This window comes from Lithobates pipiens, unplaced genomic scaffold (assembly GCF_037356315.1).
Source record: "Lithobates pipiens isolate NorthernLeopardFrog02 unplaced genomic scaffold, aLitPip1_a1.2 Scaffold_8, whole genome shotgun sequence".
Classification (NCBI taxonomy): domain Eukaryota; kingdom Metazoa; phylum Chordata; class Amphibia; order Anura; family Ranidae; genus Lithobates; species Lithobates pipiens.
In genome coordinates this window covers 624,076,623-624,098,318 of record NW_027507903.1, presented here as the reverse complement: position 1 = coordinate 624,098,318, position 21,696 = coordinate 624,076,623, and the positions used below count along the sequence as shown (strand labels likewise).

Here is a 21,696-nt window from a genome sequence, read left to right as displayed (position 1 = left end):
CAGTTTGTCGGAAAATATTTCCAACAAGTTGGAAAATTGGGTCTGATGGATATTCCGACGGAAACAGTCCGATGCATACCACACACAGTCGGATTATCCGACAAACCGGTCCGATAGGATACATTCCATCGGAATCTCCGACCGCGTGTACAAGGGCTTAGAATTGCAGGCCTACAATATAATACGCCAAATTTCCATGCGAAATAATTGTACCACTTTCAGCACCTAAAATCAGAAATAATCACACCGCCAGGGAGGTTAATAAGGTCTCAACAGTTTTATTTTAAAATCAGTGCACTTACATATAAAACAAAAAATTTAGCTGTCTGTAAATCTCTCCACTATAGCCAGTGCTATCCTTCAAACAGTCATACATTCAAAACATTTAAAAAAAAAAAAGCATCTGTGCAGCAGTGTATGTGCACATACATATTCCTAAATATTGTTTAAGAATTGCTGAGAGCCGTAACTCTTCCCAATGTTGCCATTTTTTTGTTTGTTTATTTAAATTCTCCACGAACATAATCATTTCCTCCATGGATTGCATCCCGTTCATCTTACATACCCATTCTACTATTGTAGGACTCTTTGCTTTTCGGAACAGCCAAATTTGAAAGGAAATTCCAATAACCTCTAATTTAATAGTCAGTAACAGTTACCTTATTATTAGTTATTATTTCAGATTTTCAAATTTTCAGTTTTTTTCAAATTTCAAATTTACAAATTTGCAAATTTACGAATTTTCCTATATTCGAATATTTCAATTTATGAATGTTCAGAAAAAAATGTTAAATGGGTTTAAGTTAATTCATATATTTCCAAATTACAGAATTTGTCGAAAAATGTGTTAAACAATGAATTTGGAACGGAACAAATTGCACTCCTAATCAACCCCATTGTATCATAGTTAACCACAGCGGTAATCCTGAAGCTATAGAGTTCTTGAAATCCCAAAACAAAAAAAAAATCATAGATATGATGCAGTGATTTGTAGAAACTATACAATAGCTCCCCCTTAACATTTGTGCCATAAGGAATTAATAATTGCAATCAATAAATGACCTGTGTTATAAGATTTCAATGGCTTGTACAAGAGCAACTGGGCACTCGGCTTTTACAGTATTTAGAGACTGTCACTACATCTGGATTTTCAGCAGCTGTTCATCTGATCCAATGCATATGTGGTTGTAGCTGTGCCTAACATACAAAGAAGTGGGATGATCCATAGGGGAAGAAGGGCACAAATATAGAGTATACCTTAGGTATTTCAATCAGGATATTTTAGCGCATACACAATACAGCAGCTAAGGTCTAGACCTTGTTAAATACGGCTAAATTTGCCAGGGTGACCAATGTTGATCTAACATATGCGGGCAACAATAAATCAGCTTGCATTCTTTAAAAAGTAGAAAAGCACTTTTACAATGTCAGTATGTACAGCTTTTCCTGCACACAGATAAATATTTCCGTATGACTGATTTAATTACTTGGTTCCTCAAGCTGTATATGATGGGGTTCAGCAATGGTGTGACCACGGTGTACATCAGAGATACCACCTTGTTCATGTTCAAAGAGTGCTCTCTTGAGGGAACCACATACATGACAAACAGTGCCCCAAAGTAGGTACATACAACGGCCAGATGAGAGCTACAGGTGGAGAAGGTCTTCTGCCTCCCGGTGGCTGAGGTTATGTTTAAGATGGTCAGAAAAATATACACATAGGTAACAGTGATAAACACAAATGGTATAAATGTCAAAAGAACAGAAAAGAAGAACACATCAAATGTAATAATGGAAACGTCTGAACAGGATAATTCAAGTAGGGGGCCAAGATCACAGAAAAAGTGTTCAATTACATTGGGCCCACAGAACCACAATGTTTGCAATAAGAAAACTGTGATGAGTGTTATAACAAATCCTAGTGACCAGCACGTTACAACCAGGTAAAAACAGAGATTAAGATCCATAATTGTTGTGTAATGCAATGGCTTACATATGGCAAGGTAGCGGTCATAGGACATGGCTGAGAGGAGAAGACACTCCGTGCTTATCACAGAACCATACAAGTAAAGCTGAGCAATACAGCTTCCAAGAAGTACTATACTGCCCTCTGATAATATTATATGGAGCATGCTAGGAACAATATTTGAAGTCAGCAACACATCTAAAAAGGATAAGTGACCAAGAAAGAAGAACATAGGAGATCGAAGATGACTGCTGGTCAACACCAACAGAATGATGACCACATTTCCAGTTATAGTCAATATGTAAATCAAGAGGAACCAAAAGAAAACAAAATGCTTGGAAGCATGAATGTTTTCAAAGCCAAGGAGCATTATTTCATTTATGTGTGTCCCGTTCATAGTTTACACTACAAAAAAAAAAAAATAGAATAGAATTGCATTATTTCTAAAATTCACTACATATGTGTAATCTTTTGGAAGTATAACAACCAATTCCATTTTACTTTAGAAAAACACTTTATTTTAGGAAGAAGTATGTCAGTTGCATATATATAATAAGTGCAGCGCTGGAAGAATTGCATGTATGCAAAATACAAACACAATAGTGTCAAAAATGTGCAACTATTAACATGAATGAATATACTCAATAAAGTGCATTCAAGCTATACATCAACATAATAAAGTGCATATGCACTAAAGGATTAATTCCCTAAATTACAAAAATGACTTGAGTAATCCAAAAAAATGTATGATATAAAGGACAAGTCCACAAACATCCATGTAGGAATAAGCTCACAACACACTATCAAGTATGAAGGAGTAAGGAAAAGTCAGTGCAGATAAGGATGATAGTGGGCAACAGTTTGTAGAAGAGACACCCGGGACTGTGCATCCATCACCCAAGGAGAGGGGTAGGTACTTCTTACCGGAAGATGTGGACACGCACACCAGCTGCGGAGAGTCAAACTGGGGTTGAAGTCCCTTAGGATGTAACGCGTCGGATTATTGCTTGTCAGCTCTGCACATTGTGCTTGTTCATATTGCTTTGTGATCACATTGTTTTTATTCTGCACATTGCTCAGATGTTAGTACCTTTTAAATCAGGGGTCTCAAACTGGTGGCCCTCCAGCTGCTGCCAAACTGCAATTCCCATGAGGCATTGCAAGGCTGACAGTTACAAGCATAAATCCCACAGACAGAGGCATGATGGGACTTGTAGTTTTGTAACAGCTGGAGGGCCGCCAGTTTGAGACCTCTGTTTTAAATAAACCTGCATAAACATGACCTACACCATGTGGAAGCCTTCTCCTTTTTTTATGAGTCTATTTCCAATCGGTTGATGGATGAGAGATTTGTGGGTGTCGCTTGGATATCTGGAGACCATGGTTCCTGATCCTTTTTCCATTCCATGCCAGTTCAACCACCGCTGGCGTGTGTGTCCATTTTTTCTGGTAAGAAGTACCTAACCCTTTCCTTGGGTGGTGGATGCACATTCCCAGGTGACTCTTCTACAGACGGTTGCCCACTATCATCTTTATCTGCACTGACTTTTCCTTACTCCTTCACACTTGATAGTGTGTTGTGAGGTTTTTCCTACATGGATATTTGTGGACTTGTCATATTTTTGGATTACTCAAGTCGTTTTATCATTCAGGGAATTAATCCTTTAGCACATATGCATTTTATTATGTTGATGTATTATTTGTATGCACATTTTTGCATTAGTGTTTATTTTTTTACACTATTGTGTTTGTATTTTGCATACATGCACTTCTTCCGGCGCTGCACTTTTTACATATATCCCTTCACAACTTGTCATGTTGTAGTGTTATCAGCTATTCATGTCCTTTGTCCGGTTGCGCAGTCATTTTGATACTCCAATGCCAATTACTTGACAGCGCATGGTTTAGTGAAACGCTATTACCAAAATATCAGCTAAGCTTCAAATTATTTCAAAACTTGTTTTAAATTTTTTACATCTGCAGCTTTCATTAAAACATTTCCGTGTAATCCTCTTGTGAAGGCACTTTCTTTCATTGGGTGACAACGGTCTTCCAGTTGTGCTCCTGTGTTGTCACCCTATCGCATGTTTAGCACTAGAAGTGGTTAAGAAAACACACATTGCACAGGGGACGGTCCACCATTGTCTAGTAAGTCAGTCTGGGGTAATGATGGCCTGCCAGCACTGCGAGAGAGCGTGTCCGGACAGGAAGGAAGAGCCTGAAAGAGGCAAAAGAGGATAAGAAAACAGTGGGGTTGATTTACTAAAGACAAATAGATTGTGCACTTTGGAATTAGCAGTTTCTCCACAGCTTAGTAAATGAGAAAAAGCACTGCTTACTTTCATCATCCAATCATAGTTACATAGTAGGCGAGGTAGAAAAAAAGACACAAGTCCATCAAGTCCAACATCTGTGTGTGATTAAATGTTAGTATTACATTGTATATTCCTGTATGTTGCGGTTGTTGAGGTGCTTATCTAATAGTTTTTTATAATTATTAATGCTCCCTGCAGAAACCACTGCCTGTGGAAGAGAATTCCACATCCTAACCACTCTAAAGCCCCATACACACTATCAGATTATCTGCTGAGTTTTTCCTTCAGATTTACCAAAACCATGTAGTAGAAGGGCCTGCCTGATTGCATACACATTGAAACTCCTAAGGTTTGTCCTCATATTATATGGTTTTGGTAAATCTGAAGGAAAAACTCAGCAGATAATCTGATAGTGTGTATGGGGCTTTACAGTGAAGAACCCTCTACGCAGTTTATGGTTAAACCCCTTTTCTTCTAATTTTAGTGAGTGGCCACGTGTCTTATTAAATTCCCTTTTGTGGAAAAGGTTTATCCCTATTGTGGGGTCAACAGTATTGAAATTATATCCCCTCTCAAGCATCTCTTCTCCAGAGAGAACAAGTTCGGTGCTCGCAACCTTTCCTCATAACTCATATCCTCCAGTCCCCTTATTAGTTTTTTATGGACTCCCTCCAGTTCCAGCACATCCTCCCTGAGGACTGGTGCCCAGAACTGGATGACATACTCCAGATGTGGCCGGACCAGAGTCTTGTAGAGTGGGAGAATTATTGTCTTATCTCTGGAGTTGATCCCCTTTTTAATGCATGCCAATATTCAGTTTGCTTTGCTTGCAGCAGATTGGCATTGCATGCCATTGCTGAGCCCATCATCTACTATTACCCCCAGGTCCTTTTTCATCCTAGATTCCCCCAGAGGTTCTCCTCCCAGTGTATTGTGTATTGTAATTTGTTCAGATCTTTTTTCAAGATTTCCACATCCTGCAGAGAAATTATTGCCCTGCTTAACTTAGTATTGTCCGCAAATACAGAGCCTGAACTGTTTATCCCATCCTTCAGGTCATTTAATTTATTCATAAATAGGATTGGTCCCAGATCAGAACCATGGATTATTTTTATAAATTACAGTTTCACACTATGAGAGCCCCCCTTCTGTCATTTATTTCTTCCCATCCATAGAGGATCATCCTAAGTACAGCTGACCTTGGAATAAACCACCTAGTGGTCTATATTTCCCCCAAAGCGCAAGAGGCCACTCTAGCGATAGATGTCCATGAGTCCCTCAGCCGTCCGGGACTCTCTCTCCTGATTGGCTGAGACACAGCTATGATGCCATTTTCTCCTGCTGCTGTCAAAGTCAGTTAGTCAATCAGGTCAGGAGAGCGGGGGGGGGGGGGGGGGGAACCGCAGCTCCATGTCTGAATGGCCTATTAGGAACTGCAGCTTGGCTTGGGTGCCCCCATAGCAAGCTGCCAGGATCAACAAAGAGGGACCCAAGAAGAGGAGGATCCAATGCACAGAGGAAGTAAGTAACATATGTGTTAATTAAAAAATCACAATCACTTTAAGCTCTGGGACAACTGCACTTGTAAACCCTGTGTTTTTCATAGGGAAAAAAAATAATTATTTATAAGTATTTTTATCCAGGATTAACATAACTTTCATCTAAGAGTCACACATTTTCACACATAAGATTATACCGTATCAGAAAGGTGTGAAACTTGTGTGAATTTTGGGTGAAAACATTCATATATAAAAAAAAACATTCAGACCCCTAAATGTCATTTTGCTATGGTTTAGAATATATTAAATAATTGAATTATTTAATAAGTCATTGTTGACCTACTAAAGGGTAGAGAATGGTAACTTACAAAAGGTTAATGTTCACTTAGCTCAGGGAATGAAAATAAAGCCGGGTTCACTTTGAATGGCCAGCCACGTGCAAAGAAAATACTGACATTTTGACATTGAATGTAATGACATGTGATATATATTTTTTTAACTTACCAATATTATATTTTCAGGTTTCCTTGTTACATATAATGAAGCTGCATTCAAAGATTCTACACAGTGTATAATAGCATTTACTATGGGAAGGCAGAAAAAATACAGAGTGGGATAAAGAAAAATAAGATAGACAGAAGAGTAGACGGAGTAACACTATTTGTGGGTAACCTCACACTTTCATGGACTGAGAGTTTCATGCACTAATTTCCATATTCATTGGAGCCTTATATATACAATTGAGAATTCTCTATGGAAGAAAACCTTGCTATAATAAGTAATCCCCAGAAAACAGTGTATTAGTAAAAATATGAATTATTTAACTCTTCCTGGCTTCCCAGTCTGTGATCTCTAATGACTTTAATTGTTACAAGCTCATAATTAAAAAAATGTAAATGTCCAGTTAAAGTGGTTTTAAAGCCACGCTATTGTAGTCATACAATCCCCTGTGTTATATAAAGTTAAGTTAAAGTTTATAATGTGCATTATAAAAAAAAAAAAAAAAAAGATGCAGCTTTTTACCTTATTTTAAATATTAGGAACAGCGATCAGTCTCCTCCTCCAGGCAGTTCCATCCCCCCAGGCAGTTCCACCCCCCGCAGTTAGAACACACACGAGGGAACACAATTAACCCCTTTATCACCCCCTAATGTTAACCCCTTCCCTGCCAGTGCCACTTATACAGTAATCAGTGGCTATTTTTCGCTCTGATTGCAGTATATCTGTCACTGGTCCCAAAAAAGTGTCAAAAGTATCCGATCTGTCCGCCCCGCAACGTTGCAGTCCTGCTACAAATTGCTGATGGCCACCATTACTAGTAATAAAAAAAAAATATATAATAGAAATGCCATAAATCTATCCCCTATTTTGTACACGCTATAACTTTTGCGCAAATCACCAAAAATATGTAGAAGGACATATATCAACCTAAACTGATGAAGACATTTGTTTGTTTGATTTTTAATTATTTATTATAGCAAAAAGTTAAAAAAAATTTTTTTTCAAAATTGACGCTTTAAAAAAAAAAAAAAAAAACGCAAAGGTGGACAAATACCACCAAGAGAAAGCTCTATTTGTGAGAAAAAAAAGGGCATTCATTTTGTTTGTGTACAGCGTCGCACGATCACACAATTGTCAGGTAAATCGACGTAGTGTTGTATCATCACAAAATGGGCCAGTCATTAAGGGGGCAAATCCTTCCGGTCCTTAAGTGGTTATTGGAACATGACATGTTGGCTTAACCACTTGACCTCTGGAAGGTTTTACCCCTTTATGACCAGAGTATTTTTTGCTATTCACCACTGCACTACTTTAACTGTCAATTACATGGTCATGCAACACTGTACCCAAATTAAATTTATATAATTTCTTTCACACAAATAACGATTTATTTTTCCAGTATTTGATTACCCATGGATTTTTTTATTATTATTATATAAACAAAAAATGTCCTAAAAGTAAGAAATAAAAAATACAATATTTCCTACTTTCTGTTAAAACATATCAAATACAAAATTTAAAAAAATAAAATACATTTATTCATAACTTTAGGCCAAAATGTATTCTGCAAAATGTCTTTGGTTATTATTTTTATTTTTTTTAATAAGTGTATATTAATTGGTTTGTGTGAAAGTTATACTGTCTACAAATTATGGTATTGTGTGGTGGGCAATCTGATTGGAAGGGATGCTAACTGGCTCTGACATTGCTAGTGACACCAATACTGTACCCAGGGCAGGACTTAGGGTGTTGGGGGCCTCTGGGCTTAAGTCATTTTCTGGCCCTACCTTCTATACAGTACTGTATTTATCAGCGTATAACACGCGCCAGTGTATAACATGCACCCCAAGTTTAGGAGGGAATTTTAATTCTGGGGACTCCTCCATGCATGATGGTGGGGCTACAGAAGGAGTGACTGTGGACAAGGAGCCGGTGGAATAGGCCACTCTGGCAGCTGCATTGGAAAGCAAACTACTCTGAGCCTGGGTGACAGAAGATGAGGAGGATGAGGACGCCTTTTTTATCCACTCCACAAACTGTTCTGCATGTTTTGGCTCAATAGCACGGCCAGCAGCAGAAAAAAAGGACAAGCGTGCCCCACGAACACCTGCAGAGGATGCACCGTGTCCATGGCCAGCACTGTTGAGTGTAGACACAGAGGCTGCTTGCCCTGTTTTAGTGGCCTGTGAGTATCTGCCTCTCCTTGGGGGCCTTCAGGACATGATGTATACAGTATTTTGTTTTGCAACACCACACTACACCGTATTAGATATTGTGTACACCACCAGAAGTGTAGTAGTAGAAACTACACACTGTATACTCCGCCTGCACTGTATTAGCAACTGTACTATGGCTGCACTGTATTGCGTACACCACCAGAAGTGTAGTAGAAACTGTACACACTGTATTAGATACTGTGTACACCTCCTGCACAATGGCTGCACTGTATTTTAAACTGTGTACACCTCCAGAAGTGTAGTAGAAAATATACACCACAAACTGCGCTGTAGATATAGGCTACAATGGATGCAGAGTATATGTGTAAAGGCTGACCGCAGGGTAAGCCTGTATTTGTAGGAGGAGTCAGGCTGCATAAAGCCTGCCCTCCTCTGCCTCCTTCTCGTTGGACATCGGGTCTCGTGTGGCTGACGTCACATCCGGCGGGTCGGAGGAGGATGTCATTCTGCTGCTCTGGCGCTCATGGAAGGGCTTCCCTCTGTGATTCTGCCATGAGCGTTTGTCCACTGGGGGGGCTTGCACCCGCTGATTCTCCTGGCGGGGGGAGGGGGGAGGTTTTCGGCCTCGCCGGCTCCCCCTCCCCCCCCCCACATATGCAGTGCGGACGCTGTTTCTCCTTTGGCCGCCGTCCGCTCCTCTCCTCGGGCTGTTTCCGGCTCCAGAGGGTGCTGCCCATCCGCTCCTCCCGGTGTTCACGCCGGGGGGAGGGGGGTGTTCGGCCTCCCGTCTGTTTCTCTCCTCGGGCTGATCCGGCGCCTTGAGGGAACTGCCCGCTTCTCCCGGTGTTCACGCCGGGGGGAGGGAGTGTTTGGCTGCCCGTCCGCTCCTCTCATATATATAAAAAAAAAAAAAAATAATAAAAAATTTATTTTTCTGCAAGTGCTGTCCACTGGGGGGTTTGCACCCTCCGATTCTCCTGGCGGGGGGAGGGGGAGGCATTCGGCCGTGCCGGCTCCCCCCCCCCCCCCTCACATACACAGTGCTCCCGCTGTCTCTCCTGGGGGGGAGGGGGAGGTGATCAGCCACCTCTCCCGGGGCAGATCCAGCTGCAGGGGTGGGGGGTCCCTTTCTTATACCAAAATGTCATATGGTTTTTTTTATCCTGAAAGCACTTGTCTGGACAGAAATATGGGAGAGGCTCCAGAGTGTTGGAAAAAAAAAAAGCTGCAATTTGCAGATATACACTCACTGGACACAAAAAAAAAAAAAAAGAGGCTGCATATAAAGATTCTTTATGCAACAGAACCTAAAAGTCAGAAGTTTCCAGAATACTATAGGTATACTTAAGGCACCTTTCTAAAACCTAGCCTTAAGAGGAACTCCTCCCCCCATGTGTTTTTTTTTTCTCTCCTTTTTTGTCGGTGTCATACTGTTCACATTTTCGTTAGCCCATTAATTGCTAATGTCATTGGGAGCTGGCTGTCTCTGGGTCAAGCAGTCATCCCCATGATGATGGGCAACCAGGGTATATACATGTATGTTGTGGTCCTTTAGATTGCCCAACCCCCGCCTGAGCTCCACGTGGCGTGCCCAACCCCCGCCTGAGCTCCACGTGGCGTGCCCAACCCCCGCCTGAGCTCCACGTGGCGTGCCCAACCCCCGCCTGAGCTCCACGTGGCGTGCCCAACCCCCGCCTGAGCTCCTCGTGGCGTGCCCAACCCCCGCCTGAGCTCCACGTGGCGTGCCCAACCCCCGCCTGAGCTCCACGTGGCGTGCCCCCGCCTGAGCTCCACGTGGCGTGCCCCCGCCTGAGCTCCACGTGGCCTGCCCCCGCCTGAGCTCCATGTGGCCTGCCCCCGCCTGAGCTCCACGTTCTCGTGCTATTCACGGTTTTCTCATGCAGTTTTACGTTCTGGTGCATTTTATGGTTTTCCCATGCGATTCGGTCCCATGCGTTTCCGGTCTCAGGCCATTCACGTTCTCAAAGCATTTGCGTTTTCATGCATTTGCATCTTCTTGCAGTTGCGTTTTTTCATGCATTTGCGTTTTCATGCATTTGCATCTTCTTGCAGTTGCGTTTTTTCATGCATTTGCGTTTTCATGCATTTGCATCTTCTTGCAGTTGCGTTTTCATGCAGTTGCGTTTTCATGCAGTTGCGTGTCTTGCAGTTGCGTTTCTCGGGCAGTTGCGTTTCTCAGGCAGTTGCTTTTTCTTGCAGTTGCGTTTCTCAGGCAGTTGCGTTTCTCAGGCAGTTGCATTTTTCATGCAGTTGCAGCTTCTTGCAGTTGTGTTTTTCATGCATTTGCATCTTCTTGCAGTTGCGTTTCTCAAGCAGTTGCGTTTCTCAAGCAGTTGCGTTGCTCAGGCAGTTGCATCTTCTTGCAGTTGCGTTTCTCAGGCAATTGCGTTTCTCAGGCAGTTGCATCTTCAGGCATTTGTGTTTCTTGCATTTGCGTTTCTTGCATTTGCGTTTCTTGCATTTGCGTTTTGTTTCGATTACATTTTCATGCAGTTATGTTCTCGTTTGTTTACATTCTCATGCAGTTATGTTCTCGTTTAGTTTTCCATTCTCATTCAATTTGACGTTCTCATGCTTGTTGGTTTCAAGCACGTTGCTTACTGTTCTTACGCAATTTTGTTTTTCATGCGTTTTGGGTCTCTCATGTGATTTACTTTTCTTATGAAGTTGTTGTTTCTCATACAATTGATGGTTTTCCATGCAATTTTACGGTTTCTCATGCAATTGCGTTACTCGTGCGTTTCGCAGGCAGTTGGCGGTTTTTAAACGACGTACAGTTCTTACGCATTTATGGTTCTCATGAATTTATGGTTCTCAGGCATGTTAAATTTCTCAGGCAATTTACGTATTAGATGTTATTTACGTGTCTCACGCAACTTCTTGCCTTTCCCATGTTTCTAACGTTTCCCCATGTTTTTATAGCGTTTTCTGACGTTTCCCGTGGTTCTGACGTATTCCCGTGGTACAGTTGACGGTTCATGCAACTACGGTTTCTCATGCATTTTTATGGTTTCTCTCGCTTTCCAGGTTTTCTCTCACTTTCCAGGTTTTCTCTCACTTTCCAGGTTTCTCTATCGCTTTCCAGGTTTCTCTATCGCGTTCCAGCGTCATGCGTTTTGCGTTTCATGCTTTTGGCATTTCATGTTTTGCGTTCTCATGCAGTTATGTCCTCGTTTCGTTTTACGTTCTCATGCACCCATGTTCTCGTTTCATTTTAACATTCTCATACACTCATGTTCTCGTTTCGTTTACGTTCTCATGCATTCATGTTCTCGTTTACGTTCTCATGCATTTTATGTTCTCGTTTCGTTTTACGTTCTCATGCGATTATGTTCTCATTCGATTTGACGTTCTCATGCTTTGTTTTCACACACGGTTCTCACTCGTTTTACGGTTTTACATGCAATTGCCGTTTTCTCATGCAATTCAGTTTATGCAATTCACGGTTTCCATGCAGTTGGTGTTTCTTGAAGTTACGGTTCTTACGCAATTTTGTTTTTTCATGTGATTTAGGTCTCTCATGTGATTTACATATGAAGTTGGGTTTCTCATACATTTGATGGTTTTCCATGCAATTTTACAGTTTCTCATACAATTGCGTTCTCGTGTGTTTTGCTGGCAGTTGACGGTTTTTAAACGACTTACAGTTCTTGCGCTTTTATGGTTCTCATAAATTTATGGTTATCAGGGTTTTTACGTTTCTCATGCAATTCACGTATCGGATGTAATGTTCGTGGCTGTTATTTACGTGATGCAACTTCTTGTGTTTCCCTTGTTTCTGACGTTTCCCCATGTTTTTTCTAGCATTTTCTGACGTACAGTGGTGTGAAAAAGTGTTTGCCCCCTTCCTCATTTCCTGTTCCTTTGCATGTTTGTCACACTTAAGTGTTTCGGAACATCAAATCAATTTAAACAATAGTCAAGGACAACACAAGTAAACACAAAATGCAATTTGTAAATGAAGGTGTTTATTATTAAAGGTGAAAAAAAATCCAAACCATCATGGCCCTGTGTGAAAAAGTGATTGCCCCCTAAATCTAATAACTGGTTGGGCCACCCTTAGCAGCAACAACTGCAACCAAGCATTTGCGATAACGTGCAATGAGGCTTTTACAGCGTCCTGGAGGAATTTTGGCCCACTCATCTTTGCAGAATTGTCCTAATTCAGTTACATTAGAGGGTTTTCGAGCATGAACGGCCTTTTTAAGGTCATACCACAACATCTCAATAGGATTAAGGTCAGGACTTTGGCTAGGCCACTCCAAAGTCTTCATTTTGTTTTTCTTCAGCCATTCGGTGGTGGACTTGCTGGTGTGTTTAGGATCATTGTCCTGCTGCAGAACCCAAGTTCGTTTCAGCTTGAGTACACGAACAGATGGTCGGACATTCTCCTTCAGGATCTCTTGGTAGACCGCAGAATTCATAGTTCCTTTTATCACGGCAAGTCTTCCAGGTCCTGAAGCAGCAAAACAGCCCCAGACCATCACACTACCACCACCATATTTTACTGTTGGTATAATGTTCTTTTTATGAAATGCAGTGTTCCTTCTACGCCAGATATACTTGGACACACACCTTCCAAAGAGTTCCACTTTTGTCTCATCGGTCCACAGAATGTTGTCCCAAAAGTCTTGGGGATCATCAAGATGTGTTGTGGAGAAATTGAGACGAGCTTTGATGTTCTTTTTGCTCAGCAGTGGTTTTCTTCTTGGAACTCTGCCATGCAGGCCATTTTTGCCCAGTCTTTTCCTGATGGTGGAGGCATGAACGCTGACCTTAACTGAGGCAAGTGAGGCCTGCAGTTCCTTGGACGTTGTTGTGGGGTCTTTTGTGACCTCTTGGATGAGTGGTCGCTGCGCTCTTGGGGTAATTTTGGGCGGCCGGCCACTCCTGGGAAGGTTCACCACTGTTCCATGTCTTCGCCATTTGTGGATAATGGCTCTCACTGTGGTTCGCTGGATTCCCAAAGCTTTGGAAATGGCTTTATAACCCTTTCCAGACTGACAGATCTCAATTACTTTCTTTCTCAATTGTTCCTGAATTTCTTTGGGTCTCGGCATGATGTGTAGCTTTTAAGGATCTTCTGGTGGACCTTACTGTGTCAAGCAGCTCCTATTTAAGTGATGCCTTGATTGTGAACAGGTGTGGCAATAATCAGGCCTGGGTGTGGCTAGAGAAATTGAACTCAGGTGTGGACAACCACAGTTATAGTATGTTTTAACAAGGGGGCAATCACTTTTTCACACAGGGCCATGATGGTTTGGATTTTTTTTCACCTTTAATAATAAACACCTTCATTTACAAATTGCATTTTGTGTTTACTTGTGTTGTCCTTGACTATTGTTTAAATTGGTTTGATGTTCCGAAACACTTAAGTGTGACAAACATGCAAAGGAACAGGAAATGAGGAAGGGGGCAAACACTTTTTCACACCACTGTATTTCTATGGTTTTGACGTATTCACATGTTTCCTTACGTGTTGTCCGGTGTTTCCTTCCGTATTTCCCATGTGCCGCACGTTTCATGTCTTATGCCTTTCATGTCATTACCCTTGTGTAATTTCATGATTCTCAGGCTTTTTTACGTTCCTCATGCTTGTTAGTGTCGGATGTATTGTACGTGTCTGATGCTATTTACGTGTCTCATGCATCTTCTCGCGTTTCCCATGTTTCTTTTGTTTCTCGTGTTCTTACATATTCCTATATGCCGCACGTTTTGTGTCTTATGCTTTTCTTTTCTCTTGTGTACCCCCCAGGGTTTTCTTTTGTGTTTTTCATCAATTTGTGCAACCTGCATTTCCTAGGCAGGTCGTGTTTTCTAGCGGCTGCGGTTCTTAAGCCGCTCACGGTGATCAGTTCACGCTTCTCATGTTTTCGTTCAGTCACGGTTCCTTATCGCAGGTTTCGTTTTTGTCGCAGGTATTTTTTGTTTGATCACGATTCTCTCACTAGTTGTGTTCCTGATCAGTTGGGTGCCATTCCTCACTATTTATTTTAATTTCCTAGCTGCGTCTCCGGCCAGGAGTTGTCCTGGGGTATGGAAGTTTGGTTAGTCAGGTTTTCACTGATCCACAGTTTCTACTGGCTCAGGGGCTTTCATGGATCACGGGGCCCGGGCCAGTATCTGTAGGCTCGGGTCTCAGAAGCAGGTTCCAGTGACGCACTTTCTTGTCAGTTCCAGTTGTGGTAGATTGGTTTTCCATTTAGTTGGCACTGCAGCCTTGATCATTGGGTTTTGTTTTAAATTCCAGGAAGGCCCATGACACTGCTTGGCATGTTTCCAGGTTAGGTTTCCAGTCCTGATGGTGAAACGTCTAGTTCCTTTTGCTTTTCTGTTTTGTTTTAGTTTCCTTTTTTGCCTCCTCCAGCTTGTATCAGCCTTCAGCACTTTCTGGGCGTATCCAGTTAAGTCCCAGCATTTCATGTTGGATGATCTGTCAGGTTGTTTTATTTTCGGCTTTTCCGTTTGAAGCCATCCAGGTCTCCAGCGGTAGGGACTCCCTGCTGTGCTTAGTTGACTTTCCATGGTGGGTTTCAATTTATGACGTTCACGTACTCTCAGGTTTATCTTGCGTTGGTCGCTGGGTTGGGCTCAAGGGGGTGCTATAGCTGGCCTTGTGGTTCCTGAAGCCAGGGGAGGGGCTACTGCCTTTCTTAGCGTTTCCTTCTCTGCGGCAAAGGCATAACTCATTTGCCACCACTCCAGGTTAGACGTTATTCACTGGGTCATCTGGTTGTTGAGCTTTCTTCCTACTGTGTTATTTTTGGCCCCTTTTAGGCATACTGACCACGTGACCTTTGGCACACTTCAGGTCTTTGTTTCCTTGTTGCTTTTTGTTCCTTTCCTCACCATCCACAGAGTGACTCTGAGTACAAGTGTAAAGGCTGACCGCAGGGTAAGCCTGTATTTGTAGGAGGAGTCAGGCTGCATAAAGCCTGCCCTCCTCTGCCTCCTTCTCGTTGGACGTCGGGTCTCGTGTCCCACCCACCCATTCCCCTTTTTCTTTTAATTTCATTCTTTACATTTCACACTTGAGTATGCCCCCTTTTAGGCATACTGACCACGTGACCTTTGGCACACTTCAGGTCTTTGTTTCCTTGTTGCTTTTTGTTCCTTTCCTCACCATCCACAGAGTGACTCTGAGTACAAATATATATATATATATATATATATATATATATATATATATATATATATATATATATACACTCTGCTAGAGACACTCATACACTGTCGGGTCTCCTCTCCCTCACGTGTATCGTCACTGCCACGTGACTTTCTCAAATGGTTGCTAGGAGAACTTCTCCTTATAAGCGAGAGTGTGTAATTACACACTCCCCACCTTGCAGCTGTAGTCAGTGATCATCCTTCCATTCTGCGCTAGCTTAGACACCTTTATTATTATCTAGCAATCCAAAATAAAAGATACTTTATATTACAAATGGCAAAGCACAATAAGATACAAACTAAATATATAAATAATCAGGGATCAGACAAAAGATATAAGAGGCTTCCTCCGCTGGATCTCAAGAGAAAGTGCCATCATGGACCAGCTGATTATCAATCAGAGCATATATCTATACAATGAATACATAAATAAAGAATGCCATACCTTTTAATATTATATCAATACGAATTAATATTTAAAAACTGATTATCAAAAATGTTAAAATTAAATATTCTTTAATTAAAAAAATCTAAATTGAAAAATAAGAAATAAAAAAGGTATAAAATTAAAAAATATATAAGAAATATATATTATATAAAAAAAAAAAAACAGAGGAGAGACCCAAAAAAAGGAAAAATAGAGAGAGAAAAAGGGGAAACTAAGTTCACAAATCCCCAAAATGACAATATGACCATCCAAAATCCAGAATTCATATATATTAATGTTATAAAAATTATACAGTACTAAATTAAGTGTAAAAATAGAATAAAACATAAAGATAATCGAAAATTATAAAAAAATACAATTATTATTTTATATATAAAAAAATTATATAAAATTATATAAAAATTCATATATATAAAGAACCCAAAACATTTCCCTAAATAAAAGATACGCATCTATGGTAAAACAAAGAGGGACCTAACCAAATAAAATCTCATATCTAGAAATCTGAAATAAAACAATTCAAATCAAACTCAATGTTCAAACCTCTAGGTGTCAAAGTGCCCATTTCATTACAGAAGATTCTACCAGAAGATTCGCTCTTACTGAGGTCTCGGATTTTATTACTTCCTCTCCAGTGGGGATCAAATCTATCAATTGCCCAAAAACTTAGTTGGGAAGGATCTTTACTATGGACCACTGCGAAATGGCGTGAAACACTATGTTTTGGGAAGCCACTGCGGATATTCTGAACATGTTCCCGTAGGCGCTTCCATAATGGCCTTTTGGTCCTGCCAACATATTGTAGTGAGCATGAACATTGTAAAACATAGACCACTCCTTCAGTTTTGCATGAGATAAACTTTCTAATCTCATATTCCTTATGTGTAATTGAATTTGGAGCATTCTTTTCCATTTAGCTTAGTATGTATACAGGCATAGCATCTACGGAATGGAAAAAAAGCCTTTTTCATTAAAAGACGAGAAAAAAAAAATGATTTTTTCGGGGGATCTGGTATATTTTTTGCCACTAGGTCTCTCAATGTCAGGGACTCTTCTATACGTGAATCGAGGTTTAGCTGGTAGAATCTTCTGTAATTGTATGTCGGCTAATGGTAATGGCCAATGTTTATTGATGATTCATTCCACTTGTTTATGTTGACTACTACAATTCATCAAGACGGATAACCATTCTGATTGGTTCGGGATTCTCACTTTATCCTTTATCAGGTCAGTTCTTGGGATATTGTAGAGTTCCTGTATTTTATCCTGTATGAAATTTTCATTATACCCTTTATTGACAAATTTCAAGTCTGCTTATTAAGTCTGCTTGTTCCAAAAAAGTTTCAGTAGTAGTGCAATTCCTTCTCAGTCAAATTAAATGTCCCTTAGGGATGTTAATCAACCACAGATCATGGTGACAACTATTGGTGGGTATATAGCTATTCCTTTCGACTGGTTTGATATATGTTTTGGTTATTAATTTTCCATTTTCCTGTTGGATTGTAAGATCCAAAAAGTGGGCCTCAGTCCTTCCAACTTCATAAGTGAATTTGATGTTCTATTGGTTCATATTCAGTTTGTCCAAAAAATGTATCAGACTACTTTCCTCTCCCTTCCAAATTATGATACAGTCATCTATATATCGTTTGTATAGAATAAGCTTGTCTGGGGTATTTTCATATATTACTTGTTCTTCCCACTTGGACAAATATTTGCAACGCTCGGTGCATATTTGGCCCCCATAGTGATGCTGTTGAGCTGTCTGAAGTATTCATTATTAAACCAAAAATGGTTATGTTGTAGGCCAAATGCTAGACATCTAAGTACAAATCTTCTTTGTTTTGATATCAGATTTAAGAATTTTTCAAGTGTCCACTTAGTGGATTCAATTGCTCCATCGTGACTATTATTTGTGTAGAGTGATGATACATCTGCTGTTGCGATCAAATATTTATGTTGTGGATCCAGTTTCAGCAAATTAAATATCTGGATCAGGTGTTTCGTATCTCTTAGAAATGCTCGCGTACATGGAACAAGTGGTTGTATAAATTTGTCTACATATTCACCAAGTCTTGAGTTGAGAGATTGAAGTGTGTATATAATGGGTACCCTACATGTATCAGGTATAAGATATCTCTCTTCTTTTTTTGTGAGAATATTCTTCAATCCTCCTCTCAATACCAAATTGCACAACTCCTCTTTATATTCTTTAGTGGGATTACCTTTCATTTTAATGTATGTATTTGCATCATTAAGTTGGTCGGTTAATTCTTGATTGTAGTATTCTTTGGATAGAACAACAATTGCCCCTCCTTTGTCAGCAGGTCTAATTACAACTTGTTTATTTTTCTCCAGTGCCTTTTTCCCTGTTTAATGCACTGAGATTCTTCTAGTTTCTTAATATGCAGCTTTTCTAAGTCTTTTATTATCTTATTGATTGCACTCACTTTTTTGATATAGTATATATTTAGCACTTTGCCTTTGTCTTTGGAAGATAGTGCAGCACTATTTACTGTGATAAACTAATTTTTGGTTGGCTGGCCTGTTCTTAATGCTTGCAGCTGTTTTTCAGATTTTTATTTTATTTAATTAATCTTTGGGTTGAATATTTTTTCCTATTAATTTCTTTTACAAAAGTTTTATTATTAATTAACAAGTTTACATTCCAATACAATAGGCTTGCATTCAGATTACAGTACAGGTGTTTCACTGTTTAGTGTAAATTAAAGCAGACTGTTGCCTAAGTAATGCCAACATTTCCTGTGTCCAGTCAAACCCGGGTGTTTATGTGACTGCAACAGAAGCGTGTCGTACAGTACATAGACAGCCTATAGTAATCATCTACAGTAAATTGGTAAGATGGAAAAAGAAGAGGAAGGGAAGAAGATGTTCTAAGAGTCAAGAGTTGATTAAAAGATTGTAGAATAAAAAGCAGGGGAGATCAGAGCTGAGTATATCATAGATATCAGACCAGGAGAGTGGGGCCTGGATTTACAGATGCTCTCAAACGGTGTCAACCTGTATGGGGCATCTTGAGACTTAATGAGACTCTGGAGGAAATGATGGATCTGTAGATACCTGAAATACTCTCGTAATGGTATGTCATGTGACGAGCGTAAAACTTCAAATGATAAGATCCTAGTGGGAGTAAGCAAGGAGTGTACGTCCCCGAATCCATTCATGGTCCACCACTGGAATTGTGCTGGGTTATCAAGGCCCGGGGGGAAAAGTGGGCAACGAAGAAGTCACAGTAACGGAAGATGGGGAGAAGCCAGCCCTGCCGAGTACTTCACCGAGTCCCAAACTCGTAGCGTGTGATTCATACAAGGCCCTGTAATCTTAGGGCAGTGCATAGGTGGGAGCCATGGTAATGAAGAGATTGGGACGGGGTCAGTCTCAAGCAGATCAATAGTAGCCCATAGCGGGAGTTGATATGTCTCATGGAGGTGAGAGAGCAGAGCAATGGTAGCAGCTACGTAGTAGTCTCTTATATTTGGGACAGAGAGGCCCCCATTACTTCTGTTGGCGAACATGATTTGTTTATTAATACGGGGGCGAGACGACCCCCAGATAAATTGCAGGATCCTATGCTGATGGGTATTGAGGACATGTGAGGGAATTGGGATAGGAAGAACCCTAAAATAGTATAGTAGCTTTGGGAGATACGCCATTCTGATGGCAGTTATTCTCCTGAACCATGAAAGAGGTAAGGAGGACCATGCTGACAACATATCCGTTAATTTTTTGAACAATGGTGGATAATTCGCCTCATATAAAGCCTGATATGTCGATGTGAGACAGATTCCTAAGTAAGGCAAGGAGGAGACCCACTGGTAAGGAAAGGCCGACTGCAAGTCCCCCAGCAACTCCATAGAGAAGTTAGTCGACAATGCCTTCGACTTTGATGAGTTAATCTGGAGTCCTGAGAGTGATGCAAAGGTCTGTAACAGTGTGTGTAAGTTTGTATTCAAAAGTGTTTATTAGAAAATAACAATCAGAATAAAGGATACACAGTGGTAAAGCATGTAAAATCATACAAAACAAAAGATGCAAATTACATAGTGTACATCGTATAGGTACAAAATTGAGTGAACATGGCAAAATAGGCAAAAAAAAGAACACTATGGAATCAGTGTGAATAACCTGAGTGGTAACTTACGCGATAAATGATACCACATGGATGGAAAGTGAAAGAGTATTTCTAAAGAACCAGGAAAGACAGAAGGAGAGAAAATGAGAAAAAGAGGGGGGAACATCCAGGAATAAAGAAAAGGAGAGAGGACAACAGGATATCAAAGTAAAGAGAAGGAGAGGTCAGCACAGTTAATAGAGGAGTCTAAAGGTAGACCATGGTTTCCATTTAGTATCGTATAAGGGGATAGAATCATGCAAGGTATGGTGAATTTTTTCAACATGCATCATGAGGTCTATACGGGAGAGAATCTGGGGGAATGACAAAGAGGGAGATTTCCAATTAAGTGCTATAGACCATAACATGGCTAGACATATCGAATGAATCAAACATCTCAAAGGTTTAGGAGTATCAGGTGGGGCAACAAATAATAAGGCGTGAGATACATCAAGGTCTATAGTATAACCGGCTACCTTATTGATCACATCAAATAGCAAACCCCAGACCGGCTGAATACGGGCACAGTCCCAAAAAACGTGTTTGAATGAACCTGGACAGGGACATCCCCTAAAACAGGTGGGGGAGACCTGGGGAAACATGCGGTGTAACCGATGAGGGGTATAATACCACCTGGTAAGTAACTTAATAGCCGTTTCTCTGAGGGAGAGAGATTTAGAGCATTGGCGCATGTTCCTCCAGGCTCGGTCCCAGTCCAAGGCGTCATAATCCGAGCCAAGTTCAGTTTCCCATTTGGCACGGTATGGCAATACCACGGTCATAATCGTTGAGGACATGGTCTCGTAGAGGCTGGAAATAAGGCCCCTCTGCCTAGGAGCAGTGAGGCAGATATCCTCAAAAGAAAACCCCTGGGGACGGGTGTAAGGGCCAGGGTAATGTTGTGAGAAAAAATGGCGTATCTGCAGGTAATGAAAGAATTCTGAATTCGGGATGGGATGATGGGATTGTAATTCTTGAAATGAGACAAAACGGGAGCCCACCATGAAGTCCTTCAAAGTAACCAGGCCAAGTTCAATCCAAATACGGAACGCGGTATCAGGATTATGGGTTGATATGAATCTAGGGTCACCTAAGTAAGAGACCCCAACAGGGGTCTGGGGGGCTAAGCCGTATTTACTGCCATACATCTGCCAGAGGCGCAGGGCATCCAAGACACAAAGATTTTCATGGATATGGGGGCAATGCGGAACATATGGGGACCACATAACATTTGATAGGACCAAAGGACGTATGGATTCCTGCTCAAACTGAACCCACGGTACCCTAGAGTTCCTAATGGACCATTGGGCTTGCTGGGAGAATCTGCTGGCCAGGTAATAAAGCCAAATTTGTGGGACACCTAAACCACCACTTGAGGCAGAACGGTACAGAACAGTTCTCACGAATCTGGGGGGTTTATCCTGCCAAATAAATCTATTAAGACATGATTGAAGTCGATTTATATAAGATTTT

At 40.9% G+C, this 21,696-nt stretch overlaps 1 protein-coding gene across 1 annotated transcript; it reads right to left on the bottom strand.

Annotated features, from left to right (window-relative positions):
* Nucleotides 1-368: 368 nt before the first annotated feature.
* Nucleotides 369-6,469, bottom strand: LOC143963923 (olfactory receptor 11L1-like). Its single transcript, XM_077473658.1, has 2 exons — nucleotides 6,285-6,469; nucleotides 369-2,371 (listed from the first exon to the last, which is right to left on the bottom strand). The coding sequence occupies exon 2, from the start codon at nucleotides 2,361-2,363 to the stop codon at nucleotides 1,428-1,430; it is 936 nt and encodes a 311-aa protein (XP_077329784.1). The 5' UTR covers nucleotides 2,364-2,371; nucleotides 6,285-6,469; the 3' UTR covers nucleotides 369-1,427.
* Between the last annotated feature and the right edge of the window lie 15,227 nt (nucleotides 6,470-21,696).